The sequence below is a fragment of the Cervus canadensis genome, chromosome 16, assembly GCF_019320065.1.
Source record: "Cervus canadensis isolate Bull #8, Minnesota chromosome 16, ASM1932006v1, whole genome shotgun sequence".
NCBI classification, from domain to species: domain Eukaryota; kingdom Metazoa; phylum Chordata; class Mammalia; order Artiodactyla; family Cervidae; genus Cervus; species Cervus canadensis.
In genome coordinates, this window is record NC_057401.1 from 22271044 (window position 1) to 22295194 (window position 24151).

Here is a 24151-nt window from a genome sequence, read left to right on the forward strand (position 1 = left end):
ATGAAGGAGTAGGGCTCAGAAGACCACAGCATGTGGCTTTCCCGTCTTCTACTCCTAACCGCCTGCAACACCCCTGAGCCTATAGAATTGGAATCCACAGGAAGCATGTTTAAATTAACATCAAAGATGGTTCTGGATGAGGGCAGAAGAAGAGGTGGAGTCCCTCAAAAAAGCCAAAATGCCTCTGGAAGTTGGAAACCTAGGCAAGTATAGAGATTTGGCATAAGAGGCCAGGGGGTACTAAGTTCTACTATGCCTATATAACAAATACATTCAGTTCAGTTCAGTTCAGTCGCTCAGTCGTGTCTGACTCTTTGCGACCCCGTGAATCGCAGCATGCCAGGTCTCCCTGTCCATCACCAACTCCCGGAGCTCAAATACATTACTATGTGTAAAATAGATAACTAATGAGAACCTACTCTATGGCAAAAGGAACTCTATTCAGTGCTCAGTGGTGACCTAAATGGGAAAGTGAAAATTGCTCAGTCGTGTCCAACTCTTTGCAAGTCCATGGACTGTAGCCCACCAGTTTCCTCTGTTCATGGGCTTTCCCAGGCAGCAGTACTTGAATGGGCTGACACTTCCTTCTCCAGGGGAATCTTTCTGACCCACGGATCGAACCCGGTCTCCTGCATTGCAGTCAGATTCTTTACTGTCTGAGCCACCAAGGAAGCTCCCCACTCCAAAAGCAACTATACTCCAATAAAAATTAATTTAAAATAAATAAATAAATAAAAGGAAAACAACAACAACAACAAGCCCCAGAGGGTTAGGGTTAGCCCCACAGCCTCTGTTCTTGAAGCTCACAATTGGAGGGAAAGGAGTCCTTTCCCCATACTAGGCCTTTATGAGAGACTCTAGCGTCTGGTCTAGAAGCAAGGCCAGAGAATATGTCACCTTGAAAGGGCAGCTCTGCGGAAGAGCAACGGAGCCATGGGGAAATTGTGAAGCTGGAGTAGGGCAAGGAGCACAGAGCCAGGAAACCAACCCCACCTGAGCCCTCGAGTTCCAGCTCTCTTCTCCCTGCCCTCCCCGGCTCACAGCCTCTAAACATCCTTAGTCACTGTTGCAGTCAGGCTTAAAGTCATTATTGGAGCATTAGGAAACTTACTCAGCCTCTTGAAGCAGGTAACATTAGTGTTCCCTGTTCCCCTCAATCAGTAAAGAATCTGCCTGCAATACAGGAGACCCAGGTTTGATTCCTGGGTTGGGAAGATCCCCTGGAAAAGGAAATGGCAACCCACTCCAGTATTCTTGCCTGGAGAATCCCATGGGCAGAGGAGCCTGCAGGCTATGGTCCATGGGGTCACAAGAGTTGGACACGACTTAGAGACTAAACTGCCAACCAATCCCCTCTGATGTCTTTTTGCTGTCTTTATGTCACCTGCTTAGGATAACTTTGAGCTGTAACAAACTTCAGAGTTCCTGTGCAGGGTCAGGCTGGAACCACCCTCCCCAGGACTGTCAACTCAGATCGAACCATTCTGGGTTGAATTGTGTGCCCACAGAAGACATTCTTGGTATTGCAGAATGTAACCTTATTTGGAAAGCAGGTGTAAGAAGCTAAAATAAGATGAGAGTCCTTAGCCCAATACAACTGGTCTCCTTAAAAGTGGAATTTGAATGCAAAGAAAGATACACACAGGAAGCTGGTCATGTGAGGAATGAGTCGGATTAGAATCAGACTGCTACAAGCCAAGGAAAGCCTGGGGCTTCCAGAAGCTGGAATAAAAAGGATCCTCCCTTACAAGTTTTTAAGGGAGCACGGTCTTGCCAGAGCCTCATTTTCAGACTTTCTATCCTGCAGAACAATGAGGCACTTGAGTTTCTGTTGTTTGAAGTCACCGAGTCTATGGTGCTTTGTTGGGAAGATCTGGGAAAATCAATCAACATCTTTGGCTCAGCCTCCTCTTCCTCCTCTTCCCTGGCCTTCCTTCCTTTTCTGATTAATAAACCACTTGCACGAACATCCCAACTTGAAGATGGAAGTGACTGTTGGTTGCTAATCCCACACTATTTCTCTTTAGCAGCATTGGAACTCTGAGGAGCAGAAGTCAGGTCTAAAGAGTTAAGAAATAAGCACAGATTCTGGACCACAGAGGGTGTGGAATCAAGCCATGAGTCAGCCTAGCAAGAGGAAAGGGCCTGGGCAGCATTAAGGGTTGTTGAAAGAAGTTTCCAAGTCATTGTTCTACTGAATGTTGACTAATTGCCTCCATCACTCAACAATCACTTTTTGAGCAACTTCTCCAAACACAATACACCCCCAGATGTGGTAGGAAATAGATCCCTCTTGAGAAAAGAGGAAAGGCACTTAGACTGCACATGCCATTAATTTCTTATGATTTGCATGAAGTCAGTCACTCCAGGCCCATCAAATACCATTCTCAGATGCTAGCAGTGCTTCGTCTTTGCCCACCATCCTAGCCCAACCTGAACCCTACCTCAACTCAGTACCAACCTCCTCCTCGGACAATTGGCCATGTTTTGCCATGTCCTGCCTCAGACCACTCCACAGCTGTCTGCTGGCTAAGGTCTCCTAGAAGCAGAGCTTCTTGTCTTGGGGCCAAAAGGAACCTGAAGGTGTTTCTGTTCCAATTCTTTATTTGAAAGATAGGAAAACAGAGGTCCACAGAGGAAAATAATCATTCAGTATCACACAGCAGCTGTGATCAGATTTCTAAGTTACTTTACTAAGTCCAAGGTTCTGGATAAAATATATTGGACGAGTTTGGAATCATGTAGACCTGTGCTTAAAGTCCACCTGAGAGATCTTTGGGCAAATTACTAAGCTTTCCTGAATCACAGTTTCATCAGCTAAAAAGTAAACCTGATAGCACCTATCCCATGGGTCATGTGAGGCTAAAATTAGATTGAATCATATCATTTTAGCACAATGTCTGACATATCCTAATGGACAATATTGGATAATTGTACTTAATGACTGTTAAACTTACAAGTATTATTATAACTATTCTCCAGGTGACTCTAGTAAACAAAATTCTGTAAAACATCACATTCTTAAATGTCTTGGACTGGGAATTGCAAAGAGGTCTGTAAAGGGTCAAATAGGAAACATTTTAGGTTTTGCAGGCATCTGTTGCAAGTGCTCAACACTGCCATTGCTACACATTGTTGCAGGAGACGCAGGAGACAAGGGTCAGATCCCTGGGTCAGGAAGATCCCCTGGAGAAGGAAATGGCAATTCATCCCAGTATTCTTGCCTGAAGAATCCCATGGATACAGGAACTTGGTGGGCTACAGCCCATGGGGTCGCAAAAGAGTCAGACATAACTTATCAACTGAACAACAGCAACAAGATCTAGAGAGAAAATAAAGCCAGGAAGAGGAAATAGATTGCCTGCAATTCTTTGAACAAGACTCAAAGAAGCTATTTTATTCCAAAACAGGATATAAGTTTGCATGAGAGTAGCAACGTTTTTAAAATTACTTAATTAAAGGTGTAATGAGCAATTATTGGCAAGAATAAGCATTAGAGCCAACTCATTAGAAAAGACCCTGATGCTGGGAAAGATGGAAGGCAAAAGAAGAGGGTGGCAGAGGATGAGATGGTTAGATAGCATCACCAACTCAATGAACAAGAATCCAAACAAACTCCAGGGAGACAGTGAAGGACAGGGAAGCCTATGGCATGGGGCAGTCCATGGAGTTACAAAGAGTCAGACACTACTTAGCAATTGAACAACAACAACAATTAACATTAGAACTATCCCTAACTAGATAATCAAATGGAAGGGAGAAAAGGAAGAAAACAGGAGAGTGAACAAATCAAGACTGGGATGTGGTCAGAACTGTGAAGGGAAGATTTCGAAAGACATCTTTTAGCCACTGAGGATAAACATGGCAGATCTGACAGTTGTATAATGCTCAATCCAGCTTATATTCACTCAGAATAAAACAAATACTTGCTGCACATAGAACTTCTAGGCTCATGACTGTGTATCCTATGATTTACGAAATCTCTGATTTTCAACACAGGCTTTATTCCAAAAGAACATTATTTCAAGAAGCTCATTAATTAATTGAAGATTATGATTACCTCACCATAACCTAAAATGTCCTTACTTCATTTTCATTTTGATGCTAAAAAAAACAGCAACCATTGAGAGGATAGGGAGAGTCAGTCAGTCAGTCAGTTCAGTCACTCAGTCGTGTCCAACTCTTTGTGACCCCATGAATCGCAGCACGCCAAGCCTCCCGGTCCATCACAAACTCCCGGAGTTTACTCAAACTCATGATAAGGACAATTCCTTGGCAAATCAGATGGGGTAAGGCATCTAACTAGGAAGTTTATGTCATACTTACACTTTTCATCAATAGCTGGAATCCTCAAGGTGGCCTCTGGAGATTTCCCAAGAGAATTATAGGAAATCACATGTACCCAGTAGGTCTGGTTTCCCAGGTACAGTTCAGGCTGCTGGTCAGTAGTGTTCATTGTCTCTGTGAGGTTAGTATTGTTTTCTGGAAAATACCATATGTTGTAACCAAGTACTTTCTCCAGGACTGGGGTTCCTTTTGCCTTCTGAACACAAAGGAAACAAAATTTACTGCTAACAGCAAAGAAAGAAAGTCATTGAGACAGTAATAAATGGTGGGAATCAGGGATGGGAGGTAATATTAACTATTAGGTGTTAAACTATAATCATATGATGATCCCTCTGGGATGAGTAACATACGCTATGCCATGTTAACCCTCCAGATGCCAGGAGAGGGGATTTCTAAATGGTCTCTTGGTATCAACCCTTGACATAAATCTAATTCCACAAAGCTAAACTAACATGATGCCCAAACCAATGCAAGCAAACCACTCCTTATTCCTTTAGGCAGCATCTTTCTCTCTGTCTTAAATGGGAGAGGTTGTTGTTCACTTGCTCAGTCATGTCCGACTCTTTGCGACTTCATGGACTGCAACACGCCAGGCTTCCCTGTCCTCCACTCTTTCCCGGAGTTTGCTCAAACTCAAATTCATTGAGTCAATGATGCCATTCAACCACCTTGTCCTCTGTTACCCACTTCTCTTCCTGCCTTCAATCTTTCCCAGCATCAGGGTCTTATCCAGTGAGTCAGCGCTTCGCATCAGGTGGCCAAAGTATTGAAGCTTCAGCTTCAGAATATTCAGGGTTGATTTTCTTTAGGATTGACTGGTTTGATCTCCTTGCTGTCCAAGGGACTCTCAAGAGTCTTCTCCAGCACCACAGTTCGAAGGCATAAATTTTTCGGTGCTCAGCTTTTTTTATTGTCCAGCTCTCACATCCATACACAACTAATGGAAAAAACATAGCTTTGACTACATGGACATTTGTAGGCAAGGTAATGTGTCTGCTTTTTAATACACTGTCTAGGTTTGTCATAGCATTTCTTCCAAGGAGCAAGCGTCTTTTAATTTCATGGCTGCAGTTATCATCCACAGTGGGCTCTTTGAAGCCCAAGAAAATAAAGTCTCTCACTGTTTCCACTGTTTCCCCATCTATTTGCCATGAAGTGATGGGACCAGATACCATGATCTTAGTTTTCTGAATGTTGAGTTTTAAGCCAACTTTTTCACTCTCCTCTTTCACTTTCATCAAGAGGCTCTTTATTTCCTCTTCACTTTCTGCCATAAGGGTGTTGTCATATGCATATCTGAGTTTATTGATGTTTCTCCTGGCAATCTTGATTCCAACTTGTGCTTCATCCAGCCTGTCATTTCACATGCTGTGCTCTGCATATAAGTTAAATAAGCAGGGTGACAATATACAGCCTTAACACACTCCTTTCCCAATTTGGAACCAGTCTGTTGTTCCATGTCCAGTTCTAACTGTTGCTTCTTGACCTTCATAAAGGTTTCTCAGGAGGCAGGTAAGGTGGTCTAATATTCCCATCTCTTGAAGAATTTTCCATCATTTGTTGTTATCCACACAGTCAAAGGCTTTAGTGTAGTCTATGAAGCAGATACAGATATTTTTCTGGAATTCTTCTGCTATTTCTGTGATCCAGTGGATATTGGTAATGGACAGAGAAGCATAAACTTAAAAGTTGAGGCATTTCCTCTGAGCCAATCCCAAGTCTGTTCTGGCCCTGGGTCATTTCTTTCACGGAAACCTTCAGGGGTTGGAGAGTGCCCTGTCCTTTTATCTCCATACCACCCTCTCCAAGGAGAGAGCTAGCTTCCGCAACCAGACATTCCAGCTAAGAGGACTAGAACATTCAAGGTTACCCTACCAGACCAAATCCTTGGTGAGAAATGAAGGTGACCCCAGGGTCTCCAGGCCAACCTTTTATTCAGCCTTGAACCTGAGCCCATTAATCATATGTTTTGCTAGAGATCAGCATGCTGAGTATTTCTCAGGAATTAGAGGGCTTTCCTGTTTTTCTCTTTCTGTTACTGATAACACAGAGAGATGAGCGGAATGACTGAACATAAGGTCAGAAGGACTTCAGAAGTCACTTTGTCCCACTGCCTTTTTGGTTTGAGAATTTCCTTTACACCTCTCATGACATAAAAAGTCAGCTAAAAATCTTCCTAATGACTGGGAGGCATTTATCTTTCATGATAACTCATTCTTTTTTTATAATAAAATAATAGTTTTATTGAGATATAATTCACATACCAGAAAATTCACTTTTTTGGAATGTGCAACTCACTGGCTTGTAGTATAGTCAAGAGTTGTGCAATCATCACCATGATCTGATTTTAGTTCATTCTTTTTTAAGCAGCTCTAATTCTTAGAAAACTCTACTGAAGCAAAAGGAAGACCAGTCTCCAGGTGAGGGGGAGAAGAAAAAGGGCATTCAAGTCCATCTCACTCACCTACTTCACAGGTTGGCCTACTTGATCTATGTGGGTCTGGCCACACACAGGATGTGCCCTTGTTTACTTTCCTTCTCAGAAATATGTTGACAGAGTAATTCCTTTCCACACTTGATGACTGAGAAAGAACTCACAACATCTGAGATCAATTCTTGAAGATTTCCCACCACCACTCACTGGCTGTGTTCTCCCTTGCCTGCTGCCACTGAGGGTGTCCTTCTGTCCTCAGGGTGGGGAGAGGAGAAAGGTAGAAGGATGCTCCAACCCTGAAGTAACTGGGATTGGGATGTCATTTGGAAAAAGCAGGGTGATTTCTCCATTTTCAAGAGCATTTGAAACTTGCCCAGACTTGAGCAAGTATGAGAAAACCCAATGAGTATTTCCTGAGGAATCTGGAGACACACCAAAGAATTGGGGCATCTCACTGCTCTCCTCCCTCTCTTCTTCCCCCCAACTCCTCTCTCCTGCTTTCTGGCTGGTTTTCCCCCTCTGTTTGCCCTTTCCTTTCCTACTGATTCCCTCTTCCCCTCCTTTTCTGTCCTTTTTCCTACCGTCATCTCTCATCCCCTCTCTCGTGTCCTCTATATTAACCACCTGGATCCTCCTTTGTTCCTCATTCCGAGGCCTCCATCCTACAAAGACCATTTGGCCCTTGTTCTATCCTTGCACCCCACTGCCCCAGTGCTCTGGGGGGCACTTGTGCAATGACCTCAGGACACACGAGTAAGCTCAACCCCAAGGCAGTGCTCTTCTCCAGTGTGCGGGTGGGGACTATATAATTTTACATTGCCTTGGAGTGAAGGCCAGCCAGCGACAGTTCTCTCCAGAAGGTCAAGGAGCCTCCTGCACTTACACTTGCACTCACATTTTGTACCTGTCCCAGGTGTTAACATTTCCAAGTGTTAACATTTCAGATCAAAGAAGAAGGCTCAAGGTCTGCATTGCCCATTCAGGACTTCTACAAAATGACATATAGGGCTTTTCTGAGGTAGGAAACCATTGTGAGATTTGGGGTATCAAAACCTCTAGGGAAGGAAATTAAGGAGGTAAAATGTCCATAATCACAGTTCTTAGAGGTATAAGAGACCAAGGCTTTTACACAGAATTGTAAATAATAACCCAGAGAGAGGTCACCTTCCACAACAACTGCACTGTCCTTTTTCCATCCACTTTGTCTGATCTCAGGACTCTCCATAGATCCAGGCCATGTGGAGCTGTAAAGAATAAGAGTGAGGTGTTCAGCAGAGACAGAAGGGAGTTGTAGCAGGAGATGGTGAAATTAGTGAGGCTGTCTGTTTAGAAAATGAAGTTGGGGAGGATTTGCTCGAGGGGCTCAGCAGGAGTAAGGTGGAGAGTGGAAGACTTCATTGCAATGACGTCTTTATCCTGTGGTTGAAGGACTAGAATCAACCAAAAGTCAAAAATAACAAAGGATCTATGAAATTAATATCCTATACATAAATCACTCTTCCCCTGCAATGAAAATGTTGGGATTTTCTTGTATTAGAACACTACTATAATGTTGTGAAAAGCTTTGTATTTTGTGAAAAAAATAAAACCAGAATCATGTAGGGCAAAAATAAAAATGAAATAAAAAAATAAAACTGCTCTTGGATCTGATGACTTAAGGTAAGCTAAAATAAAACTACAATAGATCCCACTGTAATATAATTTATCATTCAAATCTAGATTGGAATATGACATCTCATGTCCTCTATCATTCACATACATGAAAGCTAGGAATAACATAGATAACTGCTAAGGAGATTTTATATATAATTTATGCCATATATACTCCTCAAAGAGATGAAACCACACACTTACAATATTATAAAGCACAACAAAGAATCAAAGAAGAAAGAAGCAGAGAAATAATCTTTCCTAAGCCCCTCTCTGAGCTCTAAATTTAATGCTGATCTTCCAGGCAGGAAGAGTGAAAAAGAATAAAATTTAGTTGTGTACTCTTTAAGGGCTGATAAAAAGAACACATAGAAATCATTGTGAAGAGGCAAGTTTTTTCAGGCTATGGGCATTAAATTCATAAATGGAATTATCTTGTAGATCCAGTCAAAAAAGACGAAAGATAACCTAAAAGCTGATGTCTGCAATCACAGTTGAACAAAAGTACATAAATATGGCAGGTGTACACTTCTCATGGTTGTCTTCTATGAAATACAAGGTCATAATGTGAAAGCTAGGTTCATGCATTTCTCCCGTGAAAAACAACATACCTGAAGACAGCATAGTTCAAGTGTGTTAGCTTCTGATGATCTAACTATTCAGGGATAAAACTTAAAAAAAAAAGAGAGAGAGAGAGAGGAATTTCTATTACACTTGACCTCTAGACTGTATCTCCCAAATATCTTGTCTCAAGGAGTTTTGGCACAAAGTGGGCCACTGGTAATTTATAGTTGAACCTTCTGACATGCACCTGAAATTTCAAAATGCTGAGCTACTGACTAAAGAATGACACATACACTTTAGTCAAGAGAGGAAAGCAGGGTTCTAAAGAACTGTTCAGAAGGCTATTGGCCTGTAATTGAGGAAATGTCTCTAACTGAAGCTGCAGTTTACGAACACTAAATCTTTTCTTGAGGAATTCACATGGATGAAAAGAATGTAATTGAGTCTGCAAAAAATGGGGTCTGCCACTCAGGCCAAGATCTAAACTACTTTAGTACTGAGAGACTATTTTTAAGGATTTTTTTGTTTTTAATTTAGGTAATTGAGTGTTCAATGTGAAATTACATACTGAACTCTAATTAAAGACAACTTCATAATGTAGAAAAGTGCACTAAAGGGCAATTAAATCAATGACCTGTCTTGTCATCAATGAAGGGTGACATTTCTACAACTATGCTTGCAGAAGTCAAAGTGTGGTTAACACAGTCTAACTGCTAGATTCCAAGTGTCCCGATGAGACCTATTATAATTCCATGTAAGTTCCATATAAGGAAATTGGAACATTTAAACTTTATATATGACTCAATCTTCATTCCATTGAAATGTTGTTTTACAAGCTCTGCCAGGAGTTTTCCCAAATGTCCTTACCGAATCAAGAGACTGGACAGTCAGGACTCAACTTACTCAGACAGAGAGTAACAGGTTTCAGCCTGTCATCAGGTTACAGCCTGAGATGTAAGCAAAGACAGTGTTCCTCCCAGAAGACAGTCTTCTCAGCACAAAGATACAAAGTCATGAGACCTTCATAGGTGACCCACGGAACTGGAAAGACTCTCAATCCATCTCTTACTTGCAGAGTCTCTCTGTTCCAGTTACATGGAAGTCAGACTCTGGGATAATAATATTGAGAATAAGAAAGAAAAAGCCTAAAGGCAAAGTTTTCATTACAAGCCAGTTCCAAATACTCATCTGAAGCATAGACAGAAACAAAAATAAACTGATTATTAAATAATCAATCATTCCAGTCATTGATTAGAAAAAGTAAAATTCTACTTAGATTTACCCCATAGGCAGCCATTTAGTTCTAGTAGATAGTAAACAGTGCTGATGAAGGAATTTAATCAGGTATTTTCTTCTTTCACTGTGGTCACTATTTCCTGCAGATGTGTTCCAAAGAGAAACAGTCTTTCTGATGTAGACTTCCTACAGACGCGACTTTTAGTAAAAAAAATGGCTAGCATTTAAATCTTCTATAATTATGTGTGCATGCTCAATTGTGTTCAACTCTTTGCAACCCCATGGACTGTAGCCCATCAGGCTCTTCTGTCTATGGAATTTTTCATGCGAGAATACTGGAGTGGGTTTCCATTTCCTCCTGCAGGAGATCTTCCCAACCTAGGGATTGAAACTGCATCTCCTGCATTCACAGGTGGATTCTTTACCACTTGAGCCATCTGAAAAACCCTCTTCTACAATTATTACAGTCAATTTTCCAAGATCATAAGTTGATAATGAATAAATTAATAATCCAGCTTAACCAAATGGGGAAAAGCAATAATTCTGTATTTGTGAAATAATACTAAGCTTTCACAAATTTGCCAAAATATTTACATATTGGTGGTGGTGGTTTAGTCGCTAAGTCATGTCCAACTCTTGTGACCCCGTGGACTGTAGCCCTCCAGGTTCCTTTGTCCATGGGATTCTCCAGGCAAGGAATATTGGAGTGGGTTGCCATTTCCTTCTCGAATTACATATTGGAGTTTACATATTCCAAGGCATCAACTGTTTGGACAGATGTAGTAAGAATTTGCCGCTCTGTTGTTCCAGTTACAATCTGGAAGTACTCACAGTCACCACCAATCAACACTTTAGACACATTCTGCTGCCTTTGCTGAAGACTAACACTAAGAATCGCTCACTTTTAGCAAGTGTCACATACTAAGCATTTTACCTGACTCATCTCATCTAACCTCCGCAGACCTATAATTAGGTACATCAATATTACTATTTCCTCTTCTGAGGTGCTAAGAAGTGAGAAAATTGCCCAATATAACTCTTAAGTAATGGCGCCAGGAATTAAATATTATTATATGTTTCCTGTTACTGTTCAATCACTAAGTCATGCCCAACTCTTTGCGATCCAAAGGATTGCAGCACTCCACGCCTCCCTGTCCCTCACTGTCTCCCGAGGTGTGCCCAAGGTCATGTCCATTAAGTTGGTGATGTGATCCAGCCATCTCATCCCCTGCTGCCCTCTTCTCCTTTTGCCTTAAATCTTCCCCAGTATCAGGGTCTTTTCTAATGAATCAGCTGTTTCATGTAGTATGCGTGTTTCATGTAGTATATATTTATATGCTTAAATGTGAGTAAATAATCCTAATAATCAATATATTGAAATGCAAAAGGGAAGAGTACTTCATATTCAACTTAAAACAGAAAATTTCACATTAGAAAAGGTTTGAGGTGGTGTGTATAAAACAGTGGCATTTCATTGTGAAACAGGGAAACACTTTATGAATTAGAAGAGGATAAATTAGGATTTGCCAGGGGTGGGTACATTTTCATTAGTTTCTTCTGGGATTCTGAAAAAATTAAGAAAAGCAAAAATTGTCCAGTGGCAATGTTGACAGATGTTCATTTTATTTAACTAGCACAGGGCACAGAGGACACTAGCATCTAATGTTTTGGTAGTCAATCTTAGCCAAGCAAGCTGAAATAATAAATCAGTTGAAATGGTAAATCTCATTTCTAGTGGTGAAACAAGTGTATGAAATTGACATTAGCAAGTGGTTGGACTGTGATGAACTTAAGACAGTGAACCATAATGATGTTAGGTCTCTAAGAAGAATGACAGCTACAGGGAGGAGAATTGTACAAAACAAGATCAAACCCAGGGTAGAACTCACTCTCCCAGATTGCCTGCTGAGAGGTATAGCAGAGGGAGAGGACAACTTGCACAAGGATATTGCTTGCATTTCGTTCTAATATTTTAAAAGATAGGGGTCAGTCAAGCCACAGACAGCAATAACTGAGCACTCCAACAGAATATAACCATTGGGTCATTTTATATTGTATAATTTAAGTGCTGTTTGGTATTTGTAAACTAGTATATTTGTTTTGAAAGTGAAAGTGAAGTTGCTCAGTAGTGTCCGAATCTTTGCAACCCCATGGACTGTAGCCTACCAGGCTCCTCTGTCCATGGAATTCTCCAGGCAAGAGTACTGGAGTGGGTTGCCATTTCCTTCTCCAGGGGATCTTCCCGACCTAGGGATCGAACCCAGGTCTCCCGCATTGTAGGCAGATGCTTTACCATCTGAGGATTATTTAAGATGATGTCTATACAGTGTTCCCAAATACTGCATATAATTTTAATCAAAAATTCACATTAAGTCCACAACTTGACTAGTTTTGTTTTAATCATGCATGTATTTTTATTTATTTAAAATTTATATAGCACTTACCATTTGTAAGGCGCTGTTCTAAGCATATAAACACATAGGGATTAGAAATTTTGTGTTACTTTTTCCTGTATTCTTACAGTTGAGCATGGAAGCCTGGATGCCTGGATGCTTGGATGCCATAGATGAATAGAATCTTAGAGTAAGAAGGGACTTCAGAGGCCACCCAGCCCAATCCTCTATGTGTGTCACATGAATCTTTGTTGTAACTACATCCACCAATGAGTAGTCCAGACTAAGCATGAACATCTCCAGTGGGAGATACAAAATTCAGAAGGCACCTGATTATTCCCAGACATATGATCATATGGGCAAACATGGCAAATATCTGTTAACACTAATTTGGGTCTCATGGGAAACTCAACCAGGATCCAGGGGAATACACTTTTGCCATATAGACCAGGGAGCATGGGAGCTGACCCCACATGTTGCATAAGATCAGTGAGGGACTTGTTGTAAGACTGATTAAAAAGGGCCTGAAATCATGCCCGGGGTGGGGTGAGGGGAAATTCATGGTCTAGAACTTACATGTCTCATAAACAAAGTTAAAGCCTCAGAAGGTTAGAATGATCAGCATTTTTCTGTTTCTCTTACATATTTCAGAAGATGTGTGGCCTTTGATAAGTATTCATTTAATTAGTCATTCATTCATTATATTAGGTTGAAAAATGAAGCCCCAAAATCTAAGTACAAATCTCTTATCACCTATAAACGTTACCGTTTATGGCCAAAGGGACTTTGTACATGTGATTGGGTTAGGATCTTGAGATGGGGAGATTATCTTGGATTATCCCAGTGGGCCCTAAATATTATCACAATGGTCATTACAAGAAGGAAGCAGACAGATTTGACACAGAAGAGGAGAAAAAGGTAATGTGATGACAGAAGCAGAGACTGGAGTAATATGCTTTGTTCATAGGAAGGGGCCACAAACCAAGGAATACAGACAGCTACTAGAAGATAGAAAAGGCAAGAAAATATATTCTCCCTTCAAAATCTCCAACTGTGCCAACACTTTGACTTTAGTCCAATGAAACTGATTTTGGACCTTTGAATTCTAGAACTAGAAAAGAAAAAATAGTTGCGGGCTTCCCAGGTGGCACAGTGGCAAAGAATCCACCTGCCAATGCAGGAGACACAAGAGAGGGGAGTTCGGTCTCTGGGTTGGGAAGATCCCCTGGAGTAGGAAATGGTAGCCTGCTCCAGTATTCTCACCTGGAAAATTACATGGACAGAGGAGTCTGTCGCGCTATAGCCCATGGGGTTACAAAGAGTCAGATATGACTGAATAACTGAGCACACACACACACCCACAATTTGTTACAGTGGCCACAGGAAACGAACACATTCATCAAACACTTATTGAACGTCTACTGGGGTCAGGCTCTGGGCAAGGCTCTTGATTTACAGAGCATGGTAACATGCTGAGTGACCCTGAACAAATTAACATCTCAGCTATCTCACTTGCAAATGGAGGTGATTCTACATATTTTATAGGGCTCTTAGGAGAATTAATAACACTAATAGGAAATTTGTCAATTACTGAATGTTGATTATGGGCTAAACACAATTATTTCATTTAATCTTTAACATAATACTAAAAAGTAGATACTACTATTAACTCAATTTTATAAATTATAGTTCATTATGGAAAAGGGGAAAAATTAGTAAGGAGACTGAATCTTAGAGGGTGGGTATCTTGCCCAAAGTTACTCCACAGCCAGGCTGGATTTTATATTAAGCCCATAGATTAGGTTGGCCAAAAAGTTCATTCCAGTTTTTCTGTAAGATGTTATAGAAAAACTCAAATGAACATTTTGGCCAACCCAATAGTGTTCTTAATTACCATTCCTGACTCATGGTAACCATTCAATCAAGGTGCAATCCTCTTCTCCTTCCTTCCTTCACTATAATTAAAGATGTGACCTTTTTTCTCATTAGTTACACCTTTATTTTTTAGCAGTAGCTCAGGGTTTGCAACATCAAACTTTAATTTATCATAGGACATCTTTAAATAATATTATACTACTTCAAGCATAGTATAAGAACTTTATAAAAGTATTCAAGATATGGTCCTTTGCCTTCAAGGCAAAAAGCTGCTAATGTCACTAACATCATCAGGGGAAGGCCAGCTTATCCTGTAGGCTCAGGCATGTGACATGCATGCCCTGTGGAGGCGCACTGTACAGACTCTCTGGCTCTGGGATTGTGGGATTCCATGATTCCCAAGTATGGCAAAGTACTTGACAAAATCCACAAGGGCTCAGTTCAGTTTGCCCTAAACCAGAGCAGGCAAGAAAGAAACCACAAGGGACCGACTTGCCTTCTTCCATAGTTATTCCCATTTTTTCTTGACTCCAGCCACTCCAGAACCTTGACTTGTGAGCCACACATTGCAGAGCCACAACGTACTCTGTAAAAGCCTGCAGCCCTGTGAGGTTATATGCTGCCTCTTCATTCACACAGCTCTTGGTGAAGTTGACTTCCATCTAAAAGACAAAGACAGCCTTAAGCTGGATGGGAGACCACATGTTATCTTTCCATGTTTCTTCTTTACTCCCCAACCCTCTCTTACCTTTCTGAACTAGTAGCATTATATTTCAAATTTTTTAATTTTCATAAATAAACTTCTACACATGCTTGGAGACTGTTAGCATCAAATAGAGGTGTTACCCCAAGAACCACCACCCATCCCCTTTCTTGTTTCTAAGCTTGTGAGATAGATATTCCTGCCTCTGGGCTGGATGTGAGTGAATCTTGCTGTCCTGGAAGATGCAGGGTGGATGGAGTCCTGGCACCCAATACAGGCCTCAGTTTAATTTCTGGAGATGACAACAATACCTAGAGATAAGATCTCAAGGAACAGTATGTAAAAGATACCTTGACAGCATTCAGTTCAAACTCATGCCATGAACAAAACCCAGACAAGTTAAGTGATTATGGACTACCTCAGCATTTATAATCAGCAGAACTAGGATCAGAGCACAGATTCCCTCAAGCCCAGACTCTTTCCTTTTATTCAAACTTCCCATTTCAAATGATTGGTCTCTGGGTGATCAGTCAAGTTGCTAAAGATCTCAGTATCCTAGATACATAAGTTCATTTTGACACTCTCTCAATGTGCAGAATAGGGAGAGGCAAATAAACTACCTCCCCTTTCTAGACCTGTTTCCTTGTTAGTAAATGAGCGTGTTGCTTTCTATAAAGCCCCTCTGGACTTAACTCTCCTCAAGAAAGTAGAAATTCAGCTATGTCTTACTGAGCATGATCATTGTTGCTGCAACATGAACTTTTAGCTGTAGGTTTATATAACTTTATATTGAGCTTATTAATGAAAATAAACTGTACTTACAGACATGACTACTTTCTGAGGATGCACACTAGCCCATAGAATCTGGCAAGAATAGGAAGTCCTGATATCGCTTATGTGTACAACAACTGCAAAAATAGGTACACAATTATAGGTGCTGGCCCTAAAGGAAATTGGGGCAAAATCAGGATGTGTCTATGTGGCCAACAGCTGAGCATCCCAGCTGCAGATGGACGGTTCTGAACTCCCAGGCTAGTGAGATGGCATCAGAGCAAGGAAGCAGCATCCAGGCCTGAGGGCAATTTTGCTGCTGAGCCCCAGGTTCCCTGAGCACATTCCTGCAAAAGCCCCTGGAGACGTTGCAGTGGTAGAACAGGGCTGCTGGGAACATATCTTGGGGCAATTCATCATCTCTGGGGAAGTAGCCTCCCCAACCAACCTCAGTTATGGGGCTCAGTTAAAACCAGATTAAGACCTTTGGGAGAAGGTCAACCACATGGTACTCTCCATGAGTAAATCGTAAATCAAAATAAAAACAGTATTAATCCATAAAACACATGTAAGGAAGTCTAATGACATTCTATTTTACTTTTCATGCTTTTTAAAATACATAATATTCTTATTCTATTTTTAATTTCTCAAAATTTTCCTCCTGTTTTGCTAGTACCCTCAGCATATGCTTGGTCTCTTGTTGGGTCTCCTCACAATCAGAAAGCTCTCTTTACTGTACCTGTGCAAACCTGTTCTTCCCAGACCCAGCCTCAGGGCAGTAAAAAATGCAGTTAAAGTTCCAAAGAGTGCTCCTCTAAGACTTCTTTACTGTGGCTTTTTTCCAGGCTATATGGCTTTGGTCCTCAGTGGATCCAAGACCAATTGATCCTCCATATACAGGCTTAAATCTAAAAATCCCCTAACTCAGAACAAGCAATGGACTCCTACCAAAACACTAATTAACCACCAGTTTTGTTTCTAGCAACCTATATTTTGTGCCAAGTCCTAGCTTATCCCAAGTGTTTATATCTTAAGAGATGAGTCAGAAATTTTGGAGCAGAGCCTAAATCAAATTCTTAAAACAGTCTTGAAATCCTTTGGTAGAGTGTTCACATGGTTCCCTTTTATAAAAGTAGAAACCCTTTACACTACGGCCATGGGAGGGTGGTTTGGAGGCTAAAGTATGGTCAAATGAATGACTGAACTTGGCGTCACAAAACCTGAGCTCAACTCTGTAACTTACAAATCTTGGACAGATGACCGAAGTGCTCTACATTGCAATTTGCTACTGCTACTGCTAAGTCACTTCAGTTGTGTCTGACTCTGTGCGACCCCATAGACGGCACCCCGCCAGGCTCCCCCATCCCTGGGATTCTCCAGGTAAGAATACTGGAGTGGGTTGCCATTTCCTTCTCCAATGCATTGCAATTTACTAATCTGTAATAACAATGGGGCTTCCCTGGTGGCTCAGTGGTAAAGAATTCACCTGTAAATGCAGGAGATGTGGGTTTGATTCCTGTGTCAGGAAGATCCCCAGAAGAAGGAAATAGCAACTCATTCCAGTATTCTTGCCTGAGAAATCCCAAGGAGGAGGAGCCTGGTGGTCTACAGTCCATGGGGTCACAAAGAGTCGGACACAACTTACTGACTAAACAACAACAAGAAGAAGAAGAATAGTGATATCTTATTTATAGGAGGGGTTTCCCAGGTGGCTCAGTGGTAAAGAATCAACCTTCCAATGGAGGAGACACAGTTTCAATCCCTGGGTTGGGAAGATCTCCTGGAGAAGGAATTAGTAAACCACACTAGTATTCTTGCTTATGTTTTCCCAGTAGTCACATACGGATGTGAGAATTGGACCATAAAGAAGGCTGAGCACTGAAGAATTGATGCTTTCGAACTGTGGTGCTGGAGAAGACTCTTGAGAGTTCATTGGACAGCAAGGAGATCAAACCAGTCAATCTGAAAGAAAATCAACCCTGAATATTCATTGGAAGGACTGATACTGAAGCTGAAGCTCCAGTACTTTGGCCACCTGATGTGAAAAGCCTATTCATTGGAAAAAATCCTGATGCTGGGACAGACTGAGGACAGGAGGAGAAGGGGTGACAGGGGATGAGATGGTTGGATGGCATCACCGACTCAGTGGACATGTGTTTGAGCAAACTCTGGGAGATAGTGAAGAACCAGGAACCCTGGCGTGCTGCAGTCCCATGGGGTTGGAGAAAGTCAGGCACGACAGAGCGAATGAACAACAACATTCTTGCCTGGGAAATCCCATGGAAAGAGAAGCCGAGCAGACTATGGTCCATGGGATTGCAAAGAGTCAGACACAACTTATTAACTAAACAACAACAATTTATAGGGTATTTGCAAGGATTAAGTAGCTTGGAATATAAAAAAGCACTCTGTAACCCATATATTGTGTGCATGGGTGCTCAGTCACTCAGTCATATTTGACTCTTTGCAATCCCATGGACTGTAGCCCACCAAACTCCTCTGTCCATGGGATTATCACAGCAGGAATCTTGGAGTGGGTTGCCGTTATCTCCTCCAGGGGATCTTTCCAACCCAGGAATTGAAAACAAGTCTCCTGCAGTTCCTGCATTGGCAAGTAGGATTCTTTACCATTGAGCCACTTGGGAAGCAAACCCATATATTAGCATCACACAAATATGAGTCTTGTTATATGAACATATTGGGATTTTGGAATTGGTTTTTATGTGGTTTAGTTTAACTAAACATTTGTTGAGCACATATGGCAGGCAATGAGAATACTAAGATGAAAATCAAGGTCTCTGTGTTTGAGGAACTTATCATCAAATATGAGGAGAGGTGAGTTTAAGTGACTAGGTGAAGTGCAATGACAGAGGAGGAGTACCTATCTCAGACTCCCAGAAGAAAATATGTCAGACCAGAGTTCTGAGAGATGAGTGACTCTAGCAAGGTTTAGGCCAAGAGGAGAGGTACAAAGCATAGAGCTGTTCTAGGCAGAAGCACAGAATAATGAAATGACATGACACAAGGGAAACGCAATTCAGAACTACTAGAGAAGCAAGAGCAAGATGGAAGATGAGTTTGGAGGGCTTGATAGGGGCCAGGCCTTGGAGGGTTAAGAATTTAGACCTTTTTCCATTGACAATGGGATGAGAACCATCCAGAGAAGACTGGATTGGTTTAGTTGGATTTAGAACTGATTAGACTTGGTTATGTTTGAGAACTGAAAGGAGAGAGATTCTGGTTGTACATTCCACTCTCCTTCCCACTTTCTCCAGGTTAGCAGGAGGAAGGACCTCTTCCTTCCAAGGGATTGGAAGGAAGGAGGCAAAGATGAGTACAGATGCAGGTAAGTTTTTCAAAGAGGTGGGATACAGGATGCTAGGGATTGAAGTAATTTGCATGTGTTGCCCTCACTTAGTATTCTAAATGGTTTAGTAATTTTCCAGAGGAATATAGCTCCTGGCTTCTATTTCTTGTTGGATTTTGCAAAGTAGTCACAGGACTCTGGGATCAGACAAAAGAAACCAAGAGTTGCTAGACAGTAGATCACACAGAAGTTCCTCAGATTCACTGAGCCCATGTTATGTGGTATGAAGATGAGCTTATGTTGTGCTGGGGAGTGCCCTACTTAGGGGTTCCTTTCTGGGTTCCAGAAACTACCAGTCAGTGAGTCTTATGTTCATATAGTCAGTTCTAGGAGAATGGATCCAGAGTTGGCACAGAAAAGAAGCTGAGAGGAAGAGTGAACTCATTATTTCTCTTGACTTGAATATAAGACAAGTGAAACTTAACCAGTTTTCTTTTCTGCAAGAATTCTAGTCTGGTGGAGGATGCAATAGATATAGTACCATGGCTTCAGAAAGGAAAAAGTCTAGTGATGGCCTCATGGCCAAGATGAAAAAAGCACGCTGAATGATTGTGGTGGTCTTCTATATTCAAAGAGGCTTGAGTAAATGAGCTTCTTTTAGCACAAAGGAGAGGCTGATGTCTTCGGATGGGCTCCGATGTAGTCATTCTTTTTGATCAATGATTAGATGAAGGTATAAAAATGTTATCAAATCTGAAGATATTTAAAAAAATTAGAAAGTAAAAAGTTAACTCTAAAGTTTATTGAAAAGTTAGAAAGTAGAAAATTAACTACAAGCTTCGGGTAATAGAATAAAGATTCTCAATAGGCCAAAATGATGGATAAGACCAACCTGAAGAAATTCAATAGGAATAAATAAAACATCAGCATTTTAGGTTAAAAAGGGATAAGTTATAAGACAGTGGAAATGTTCTTACTAGAAAATCTTTTGTGTGTTGGGGGGGAAGTCTTAAAGATTTAAATGATTTAATTGGCTGGAAGCTAAGAGTCAATAATGTAAGTTGGTTAGAAATAGAAAGTTGATATAATATCAGACTGCATTATGGAAATATAATTATTTCTGAATTTTGAGGTAAGAAAATATTTCTCAAGATGCAAAAGACAATAAATATAAAGGAAAAGCTTGATAAAATTTGACAGTATTCATATTAAGAAGTTCTGTTCCTCTAAAGTTACCATTAAGAAAGTGAAAAGGCAAGCTGCATAGTAAGAGATGTTTACAAGACACATAAATAATAAAAGACTCATAAACAGAATATGTAAGTAACTCCTATAAGTCAATTAAAAAATCAGATCTTCCAACAGAAAAAAAGTGTGCTAAAGGCTTAAATCAATACTTCACAAAGAAGGATTCCAAGTGGCCAATAAATACATGAAAAGACATACAATCTCATTAAAAGTCAGGTAAATGCAAATCAAAGCCATAATTCCATTGTGTACATGCAACAGAAGACTACATTGGAATAAAAATGTATAAACTCAAGCACTGTAAAACATGAATGGATCTTAAAAGCACAATATTGAGAGAGAGGAGTCAAACATAAAGAAAATACAAAGTATGTGGATTCCATTTATATACCATCTCAAACTACATTGTTTAGGGATGCAGGACTACATGGTAATACCATAATAAAAAGCAAAGAAGCAATGACCATGAAAATTAGGATAATCATTAGTTCTAAAGGCAGGAGGAGTGTGTCATCAGAAAAAGGTAGGCAGGGGGCTATCGCATGCTATTTTTTATATCAGTGGTTTTTACATGCACACTGACTTAATCATAATTTGTTAAATGCAATATTTATATTTTGTTCACTTTTCTAAATATGTGTTATAGATCACAAAGTTTAGAACAATTTAAAACGAAATTCCCAAGCTATAGACTCTCAAGAACAAACGTAGCTAGACACAAAACAGGATGAAACGCAAAAATAAATTTCTCACTTTTTTGTATGCCCCTATGTTCAGAATGCAAGATGCATATAGTAAAACACTTTTCCAATCTAAAAGGCCCAAATGGGAAACTGGGGAGAAAAATATTCACTATTGTCTATCTTCTATTTTAAATGTAGAAAATAGAAAAAATGATTCCAGATCAACAAACATCAATAATTCTCTGAGAAACATTATAGTGGCATAACTTACCCAGTGGGTACTATTTACTGCTCTGAATCGAAGTGTATAATTTAAAGCAGATGACTTAGGTGCCAACACAGGCTGTGTCCATTTTATTTGAACCATTTTTTTGAGGCCCAAAACTGGTTTCACACTGGAAATCTTAGGAGGCTCGATTTTAGCTGAAAATAAAAATCATACAGTTCTTGTATTTGCACAAAGACCAGAAAGTGCTAATAACATCCAGCCAGAATCGCAAAGGAAATGATGGTGCATATTTAGTGATTTAGTGTATGCACAAGGCTTTAGGAAAGCAGGGCAAAAAGAATGCTGCCACCTCCCATTCCTTCAAAAGAGAATGTCCAGTGAGGAGAGGCTATATTTCTGCGATTTTTTTTTTTTTTTTTACAAATCAGCCTTTTACTGACTGGTTGAGATATTTTGTCAAACAGAAGGGAGGTAAAAAGAAACTCCATGACCAGAGAATGGGTTGTTCCTCTTGTCTATTGTCCCCATCTCTCTTTCTTTGACCCCCAGGATGAAGAAGTGCCCAGTAGAAAGTACCTCTTATCTCCCCTGAACACTACAAACATTCTCACCCTATATCTCTCCTTGAAAATGTGTGTGTGTGTGGCGGGGGCGGGGGGGGGGTTATAAAAGTAATATAGGCTCATTTCAAAAATTATTTATTTAAATGTATTTATTTGGTTGTGCCAGGTCTAAGTTGCAGCATGAGAACTCATAATTGTAGCTTGTAGGATCTAGTTCCCTGTTCAGGGATCGAACCCACGCTCCCTGTATTGGAAGGCGGAGCCTTGACCACTGGACCATCAGGGAAGTCCTCCCCAAATTTTTTAGATATAGAAAAACTACAAAGAAAAACGTAGTCAACCATAATTCTATCAACCAGCATGCGTGCTAAGTTGCTTCAGTCATGTCTGACTCTTTGTGACCCCATGGACTGTAGCCCACCAGGCTCCTCTGTCCATGGGATTCCCCAGGCAAGAGTACTGGAGTGGGTTGCCATGTCCTCCTTGCCATCAACCAGAGATCATCCTGATTAGCATTTTGGTGTATTTCCAGGCTTTTTCCTATACAAGAATTTGTATTTTTTTAAAACAAAATTGATGTTATGCTAAATAAATCTTTTGTCTTTTTGAAAAACATTATGAAATCAGCAAACATCCCTTTGCATTAAAATTTTTCAAAACATGTATTCAAAGCTTCATAATATTCTCTTACAGAGGAACAGAATTTGACACTTTCTCTATTAGTGTACATAGTGTTTCTAATTCCTCTTTTTAAAGCCCCTCTGAGAACAGAAGAGACTTGATCACAAGGCCTTGGATTAACACTTGGCACTTAGCAGATTTCAGATATTTGTTAAGTGAACACATAAGTGGATAATAGTTGTATCCTTGTCCACATCTCTCATGGCTTCCTTAGATCCTCTAGGACAGAAGGATTCAATTAAAAGGTATAAACATTTGGGGGCTTACCAGGTGGTTCAGTGGTAAAGAACCCACCTGCCAGTGCAGATGTGGGTTTGATCCCTGGGTTGGGAAGATCCCTTGCAGAAGGAAAGGGCAACCCACTCCAGCATTCTTGCCTGGAGAATCCCATGGACAGAGGAGCCTGGCAGGCTAGAGTCCATGGGGTTGCAAAAGAGCTGGACATGACTTAGTGACTAAACAACAAACAACAACATAAACATTTTTAGGGCTACTTTCCACAAAATGTCGTTTTGCTTTCCAAAATAGCTACAGTAATTGCAGTGTATATATATAGCACAATTTCTTTATTCATGACTCTTGTTGGTGGGCATTTAGGCTGTTTCTATATCTTGGCTATTGTGAATAATATTGCAATGAACATGGAAATGCAAGTATTTCTTTAAGATCCTAATAAGATCCTATTTAGATAATACCAGAATTGGAATTGCTGGTAGTTGTATTTTTAATTTGGTAGTTGTAGTTTTTAATTTGGTAGTTGTATTTTTAACATGGTAGTTGCAGTTTTAATTTTTTTTGAACTTTCATACTGTTTTCCATCAATTTACATTATTGCTAAAGTAATATATGTTCATTTTAAGAAAGTAAAGATAATAATAAAATAAAAGTATGTGTTTAAGAAGTTAAAAACCTTGCCCCTTTCAGGCCCATCGTCAAGAGGTAGAGCCAATGTTAGCAGTGTGATGTAAGCCTTCCAAAGGAAGTTCCTAAAAATGTTTTTAAAAGAAACCCAAGTCAAAACACTTCACAAAAAGAAAATCTGAGGCCCAGATACCTACACTGCTGAGATGTACCAGAGGTTTAAAGACAAATTACCACTGATCTTTCAGTTCAGTTCAGTTCAGATCGGTCACTCAGTTGTGTCCGACTCTTTGCGATCCCATGAACCACGGGACGCCAGGCCTCCCTGTCCATCTCCAACTCCTGGAGTTTGCCCAGACTCATGTCCATTGAGTCGGTGATGCCATCCAGCCATCTCAGCTTCTGTCGTCCCCTTCTCCTCCTGCCCTCAATCCTTCCCAGCAAGAGGGTCTTTTCAAATGACTTAGCTCTTCTCATCAGGTGGCCAAAGTATTGGAGTTTCAGCTTCAACATCAGTCCTTCCAATGAACACCCAGGATTGATTTCCTTTAGGATGGACTGGTTGGATCTCCTTGCAGTCCAAGGGACTTTCAAGAGTCTTCTCCA

The 24151-nt window shown here is 40.6% G+C and overlaps 1 protein-coding gene across 1 annotated transcript in view; it reads right to left on the reverse strand.

Moving 5' to 3' along the window:
- Positions 1–24151, reverse strand: part of IL31RA (interleukin 31 receptor A) — a 56779-nt gene that overhangs the window by 15742 nt on the left and 16886 nt on the right. Inside the window, exons 6-9 of the mRNA XM_043489189.1 lie at positions 21483–21634; positions 14996–15161; positions 7946–8025; positions 4327–4543 (exon numbers count right to left, since the gene is read on the reverse strand). Of these exons, the coding sequence (XP_043345124.1) occupies positions 4327–4543; positions 7946–8025; positions 14996–15161; positions 21483–21634 (615 nt within the window). The remainder of the gene's footprint in view (positions 1–4326; positions 4544–7945; positions 8026–14995; positions 15162–21482; positions 21635–24151) is intronic.